Source organism: Atta cephalotes (genome assembly GCF_000143395.1).
Source record: "Atta cephalotes unplaced genomic scaffold scaffold00057, whole genome shotgun sequence".
Taxonomy (NCBI): Eukaryota; Metazoa; Arthropoda; class Insecta; order Hymenoptera; family Formicidae; genus Atta; species Atta cephalotes.
The window spans coordinates 1,125,822-1,133,219 of record NW_012130121.1 but is presented as its reverse complement, the minus strand read 5'-3'; the positions used below and the strand labels follow the sequence as shown (position 1 = coordinate 1,133,219).

Below are 7,398 nucleotides of genomic sequence, written 5' to 3'. Positions count from 1 at the left end.
CGTACGTACGTACGTAACGTAACGTAACGTAACGTACGTACGTAACGTAACGTAACGTACGTACGTAGTACGTAGTAGAGAGTGAGTGAGATGAGNGAGAGAGAGAGAGAGAGGAGAATGCCTGGAAGACATCGAAGAAACCATGGAGTGAATAAGATTTATTATTATTTTATTTAATCGTTAATTATTAAATAGTCTGTCCTTTAAAAATCAACACAAAATTTATAATATTTATAAGTTACTTGATATTACAAGTATCGAGTATATTATAATTTTGAATAAATGTTAATTATTGTTACTGTTATATATTTGAGTATATTTATATTTTACAATTCAAAGAAGCGTGTAACAATTCCGTTGCTACGCATCGTATCGATAAACGACAGATTATTTTTAATTTGAAATAGTGCATTTATGAAAAATATAGAAACATAGAAAATAAGATATAGATATTATATGTATTATAAATCGATATAGCGTAAGAATAAAATACATCTTATGAATTCATGTTTTAAAATGCATGGGAGTTAGGCAAATAAAAATAAAAATTAATTAAACAAAATAAAAAAATTAAACAGTGATTATTTATGCCTGGAAAATTATCCGATTTATTATGCACTTATACATAAAACTCAGTAGGATTTTCACGAAATCGAAAATATTATTTCAATGTTTTTATTATCGAAATAATTTTATTATCGAATATAAAGTCGTACAAATTGTAGTGTATCTTTATTTCAAAAGAATTTAGTTCCCCGCGGAATTCAGTTTTGAAAATTCTTGATTTATCATTTTACATGGAACATAATATCGCATTTAAAACTTGAAAAAAACGCAATCTTTTAATAAATAGTTTTTGCTATTTATAATTATGTTTAAAATAAAATAAAATAAAATATTTTGTGAGATTTCCTTGCGCAAACTTTTTAAAATTTTTTGTAAAATTTATACTTTACATTTATACACTTACACTATACACTTTTTCGATACATGTACATCACGTAGCGTAAAATATAAATTCGCGTACTACTTATCGTACTTGTCTATTCTGAAAAATTAAGTTTATCTTAAAATTTTAGAGTAAACATGGAATAATTTGATTACAATGAATATTTCGAATATAAAATACAATTATACGGAGAGTAATACAATTATGAAATTCATTATTTGATCCATATATTCATACAATTATATTATTTTTTTTAACAGTACAAGTACACTCGTAGATATATTAAAACTCAACTCTTTTAAAATTGAGCCAATCTTACTTAGCTTCATTTATCGCAAGGAAACCGAGAAAATTATATAAAATCGGAAAACGATACGAACTTCGTAGTAAAATTATTAGTGCATAATTTTTTCCGTGTCGCAGGAGTAAAACCACGTTTATGGTCAGACGCACGTTCTCTGCCCAGGAATAGTCACCGCCGTAACGCGTATTAATGAAAGCACTTTCCAACATTAATTAATATCGTATTCGTTTCGTGTACGCAATTTTATCGCCGGGACATTCGCGCCATAAGTTCACCATATAATACCGTGCTATAATTAGTAATGCTTGATTATAAGCATATCACATTTCCCAATTTGTACTTAATGTCAAAACTATTAATTAAATTTTTATTTCGTCCGCATATGCTGTATTTAAAAAAAGTTTTAAAGTGTAAAAAATAATATTAATACGATAATGATCTAGTATTTATTAGAAAGATAATTTTATCATTATTTTTATTAGTATTATTTATCATGTTGTATTTATACTGAACTTTTTTGCACTATGTTATTTATTAATTTATTTATTAATATTTATTTATTTATTAAAAAATCATTTTTAAGGATTGTATAGCAATAAGTGTTAAATTTATAATCGGATAATTTTTTATTTCTATAATCAAGTTCTATAATAAAGTTCTGTCCGACTAGCTCCGATTTCGATGGAAAAAGCGCCAGTTTACTACATTAAAATGAAAGCTATTAAAGAGATTTTGATGACCTTCTTATGGAAAAGTCATTTCTTAATAAAAATTAGTTAGTATTTATATTAATTGGAGAAGGAGAGAGTTTGTGGGATGAACCTCGCTTTGCATGGAAAGTTTTGCAGCCTTTGAATCTCGTCACACGATTGTTCATTAAAAAATATTAATAAATAAAGTTGACAATATAAATGTGAGTTTAATTTTATAATTTAAATTTTAAGGTAAATCTCTGGAATCCTCGCTTCGCATTGTGGTGAAATGTATGTATGGACGGTATGAGTTTTATTCCTCTCTTGGCTCCACCCTCGAAAAAAATAGATACATACTCATTCTACTGTTTTATTTAAAAAATAGCTTTTCCGTAGAATTCGTCAAAAATTCCTTTAATCTTTTTCATTTTAATCCAAAATGAAGCTATTCATAGTTTCAGCGAAATTGGAGATATTCTGTTTTCGGAATTTTACCCAGAATGTTTTTGAGTTTCATTAGAGAAATTAATCATGATATATCCGGTCTCTTTTTATAAGCAAAAATATCAGTTCACGAGAGTAAAATTGAAAAAAAATGAAAAAAGCGCGCTTTAATTAAAGTCAAATGATGTTCGCGTGAGTAGGACGGCGACTATTTTAGCCGTGAAAGGACAAAACACGAGTTAGTGATTAGCGGTATGATTGTAAAAGTCGATTCTAGTGCGAGAGACAGCCGGTGCAATCTTTCTTATTAGAATACCGAGGACAATGCGCCATGATTACACCGTCATTGTCGAGCTGGCCGTTTGACCCAAATTTACCACAGCACGAGAAGTGAAATTTCACGAGACGCGTTTTCTTACGCATTATCAGCAATTCTAACTTCGAAGTCTTGAAATCGTTCAGAGGGGTTAATGCTGGACGATCTCGTAACAAGTTTTGCGAATAACGTAACAACTTCGTTCAACGGTTCTGTCGAATTCATGTTAGAATATAGTTGGGTCCATGTCGTTACAAGTTACGAGAACACGTTCTCAGTAAATGAGAGGCAAATGGCTTTCTCTCAGCGCGGCCGAAATTACGTATTTTCGACGAAAGTTTCAAAGTTTTCGAAGTACTAAGCCACGTGTAAACATAAGTGAGCCGGGAGAAATTTCAGAAATAGTACATAGTGCGATGCAGAATCGACGATTTTAAATTTGAAGAAAAACTCTTTATTCGACTCAAATTATTGTTTGCCAATCTGGACTTTAGGAAAATTAATTATCCTTATGATATTTTTCGATATTTTATCTATTTATTTCTTTTTATACGGAAAGATCAGATCTAAAAATAATTTTATTTGAACTATCAAAATAATACCTAGCCTAACAAAGGTAAGTAGGTGAGATGCTTAGAAAAAATTATAATAGCCCAAAAAATTTTATTTTTATAATTACATTTTTTCAATAGTATATGTGTAATTAACTTTATACTATTTATACTTTCGAAATAGAAAAATGTAAAAATAATGAACTTTAAGACTGGATAATACTTTTTACTTTTCCAGAGCAAAATTTTTAAGATTATGTTATGATCTATTTATTTAAATGAAGATTAAGTGTTTCACTTAATTATTTTTATCGTCCAACAAAATTATTTTCAAATCTGTACATACTTAAATTCTTAGATGTTTTAGTAAAATCTTTTCGTACCAATTTGCTTACCTATTCTCTGAAACTTTTTAAGTATCTCGCTCTTCATGATTAAAAATTGAGTCAACCCTGTTTCAAGGCTGGCTCAATTTTCTCTCTTTAAAATTCTACTATAAAGAAGTTAGAGTATACCTATCTGTAAATATTTTAAGAAACGAAGCGATAATGTCAAAAGCAAGATAAAATCGTGCTTACCCTGTTGTTGAACCCGCGACCTACGCGCTCGTCGTTGACCCAGATCTGCCATTCCCCGGTGCGACCGTTCCAGCTTGTGCAAGAGTGGTACCACTTATTAAGTCTCAGCGGATAATTCAATCTGTATAAATTGTGACCGTTGACGTTAAGCATGTAGTATGAACTCCTTGGTGTGTTTGCGACCCACGACAGTATCCCCCGTGGTTGGTCGCCAACTGAAAGTCGAGGGTATAAATTATGCGCAACGCGGAAAGAGGAAAACGGTTTTCTTGCGCGCAAGTAGAATAGATGTAACATTTCTATTAGGGATGGTAACTGTCAAGAATACTATAGCAGTTGTACATGCAGATACATATGTGATTCTGACGGTTTCATTCACGGACACGTTTCATGTTTTTGGACGCTTTCGTTCCAAAACAGAGGGTGAAGAAATATTAAATACCTTGTTATTTATACATTATTTAAAATTAGTATTTAATTTAAGATTAACGTGAACATGTTATTTTTTTATCTTTAATGAAATGCTAATATCATTTCCAATGTGCAATATTTATTTATTAAGCAAAAATTGAATAATGGAAAAATTGAATAATGATAAAAAATTTTAATCCCAAATTAGATGACCTTTATCTTTTATTATCTATATTTTACATAAATAAAATAATTTCCAACATGTAATATTTATGTTTTATTAATTATGTAATATTTTTTTTAATTATGAGTATAATCATCTTTTTTTTATTTTACATATCCAGAATTAATATAAATTTCAAATTTTGGGTTATCATTTGTATAACAGATTTACAGTTTATTCTATTGTTATGTGATTAATTTTAATTCGACACAATTTTAAAAAGTTTAATTTCTAATAATTAATTAAAGAATTAATTAAAATTAAGTTGTTTTGGAAAATTCTTATAAATAATAATTACTTAATTTTTACGATGTTTTTCGTTTAAGGTCTAAAAAATGATTTGTGGATTAAATATTAAAGGTACTTTTACTTCTCACAATGGTACATTTCCAGTATATCTATTGATTCTGGAGAAGAGAAGCGTTTTTAGATATATCTGAAGGTAGGGACTTATTGTTGGTGTATTTATGACACCGCGCATATCCACCTATTGTTACGCACGCCTGCGCCTAAGAAAAAAGAAAAAAACACCTAGCGTATGTATGGAACTTTCTACCGGCACAAAAAAGCCACAAACCACGCGGAACCTTTCTAAACTGCATATTGAAAACATAGCCGGAAAACATCATTGTTCGTATGCAAATAATAATGCGGGCGTAAATCGATTCTTACGACGACATGAGGAACGGCATGATTGTAACTTAAACTAATCACTGATCTGCGGAAAGAGAGAGCATTGCGTAGGAATCGATTATGCAACTGAATAAGACCGTTAATATATCGCATATAATATGATGTTTGGAGATTATACGATATTTTAAATTAAATTTCTTTTGATATTTACAATAAATTACTTGCAGTATTGCATAATCCAGATTTAGTAGTAGCACTTTAATAAAACTTCGTATCATATTTGTTGGGAGCATTTTGATAAAACTTTATTTCACATTTATTAAATGTGAAAACAATTGCTGTGTCGTATTAAAAAATTTTATACAACATTATTATTATATGATGAACCAATAAGTGTACGTACGAGTTTACTAAATTTTAGGTTTAGCGAAAAATGGATCTATCGATGTTTACGTGTTAAACTTTATAATTTTTTAAATTTTGTTTAAAAATATTCTGTAATTTCAATGGAAAGATAATATTTTTTACTTTACGAATAAAAAAATTTAATAATTTTGGAAAATATAATTAGCAAAGCTATTGAAAGCAATCGCTATTTATTTTTCATATATCTATATATAAATATTGTGTACATTCATTTTTATAAGTAAGTACTGACATTTGAACGCACAGTTCATTTGCAAGTTTATTGTTTGCTTATTCACAGTTTCTGCTGTGTTAATTAACAATATATATCAATTACGAGAAACTAGGTCAAAGGTAAATTAATACACGTTGTAAAATTCGTTAATCAAACAACTTGCGTCGTAATTTAAGGAGCGCGAATTTTCTCTGAGTTTTTATGATGATAATAAGTTTCCAATGTAAAAAGAAAAATCTCATCGTATATCTAATATTACTCTGATAACAGAATAGAGTATATTATTAAATTGTCGTGAATTTGTTTTTGTCTTTCTTACAAGAGAACCACGTGAAATATAAAATTCTAATTTTAATGAAACTTTATATATGAGATATATAAATAGATGACTTTAGAAAATATTAATGGGGACTAATAGACTGTTTTGAGAGATGAAATAATCTTTTATATATAAAATGATTTTTAATTTTTTTTTCATTATATTTCATAAATTCAAGATTTCTCATATATTAAAGATTTCTCCTATCTCTGAATAGCATATATAAAGAAAATCTAGAAAAGCGGCTTAGTGTTTTTTATTCTATTAAAGTGAACTCCAATGTTCACGATACGTTGGCACGACATATCATGACTTGGGGATAATCCGCAAATTTTGCTTAGCTTTTTTGAAGAAAATGAAAGCTTTAAAAGAAACATTCAGAATATTAAAAAATGTTTATACAAAAATTTTATGATAAATAATCTTTGTTATATATAAATATTATTTTTTTTAAATAATTTTGAAAATCATTTTTTTTAATACATTATTGACGTGAATAAATAAAAAAAAAAAGTGATTTTTATTATCAAGCTTTTACAATATATAGAACATTTTTTATATCTTAAATAGTTTTTATATATAACAAAAAAGTTAACAACTGTTTATTAGTTCTAAATGATATCTTATAAATTTATCTACATTATTGAGTATTACTAACACCGAAAGTTAATACCGTATCACAATTAATTCGTTATGTTTGTAACACCGTTATGCGATAACGTGCCATATTATTTTCAGTGGTACACTTAATGAACTTTCGCTTTCACATTCGATACATTGTGCAGTGAAAAAAAGGTGAAAGGAGAAAGAACGCTTTCGTATTTTGGCTCACACTCACCTGCGTAAGAGAACAAGGGATGGTCATTGGAATGATTATGGAATTTCGTCCACATGCAGAGGGTGAACTCCTTCATGTCTGGCAGGTCCACTTTGTAATGGATGTACTGCAAGATGAAGAAATGTATATACATACACATATACGCACTCTCTACAATTTTAGAGTGAATCTTACTCTGAAGAGTGAAATCTCACATTTAAAGATTGAAAGTTGAACCACTCGTTTCTAAGACTGACTTAATTTTTTAGCCTTCTTTAGAGTGAGATTTCACTCCAATGAATTTAAAGAATATATGTATATGTGTGTGTACACTCCAAATTTTTCTTGGAATGAAATCTCAACCAAAAATCTCATGAAAATACAATCACTTTTGAAAAAGAGTGAAAATATTTCACTCTTTATAAAGAAAATATTTTCACTTTCTTAGAGTGAGATTTCCAAGAAGTTTACAGTGCATATTACACACACACACACACACACACATACACACACACACACAC

General features: G+C 28.7%; 2 protein-coding genes across 2 annotated transcripts in view; one reads left to right on the top strand and one right to left on the bottom strand.

Annotated features, from left to right (window-relative positions):
• LOC105623429 overlaps positions 1–7,398 on the top strand; it is a 247,627-nt gene that overhangs the window by 154,278 nt on the left and 85,951 nt on the right. The gene's annotated exons all lie outside the window — the stretch shown is intronic.
• Positions 1–7,398, bottom strand: part of LOC105623415 — a 24,268-nt gene that overhangs the window by 9,862 nt on the left and 7,008 nt on the right. The window contains exons 2-3 of the mRNA XM_012204808.1: positions 6,899–7,004; positions 3,835–4,049 (exon numbers count right to left, since the gene is read on the bottom strand). Of these exons, the coding sequence (XP_012060198.1) occupies positions 3,835–4,049; positions 6,899–7,004 (321 nt within the window). The remainder of the gene's footprint in view (positions 1–3,834; positions 4,050–6,898; positions 7,005–7,398) is intronic.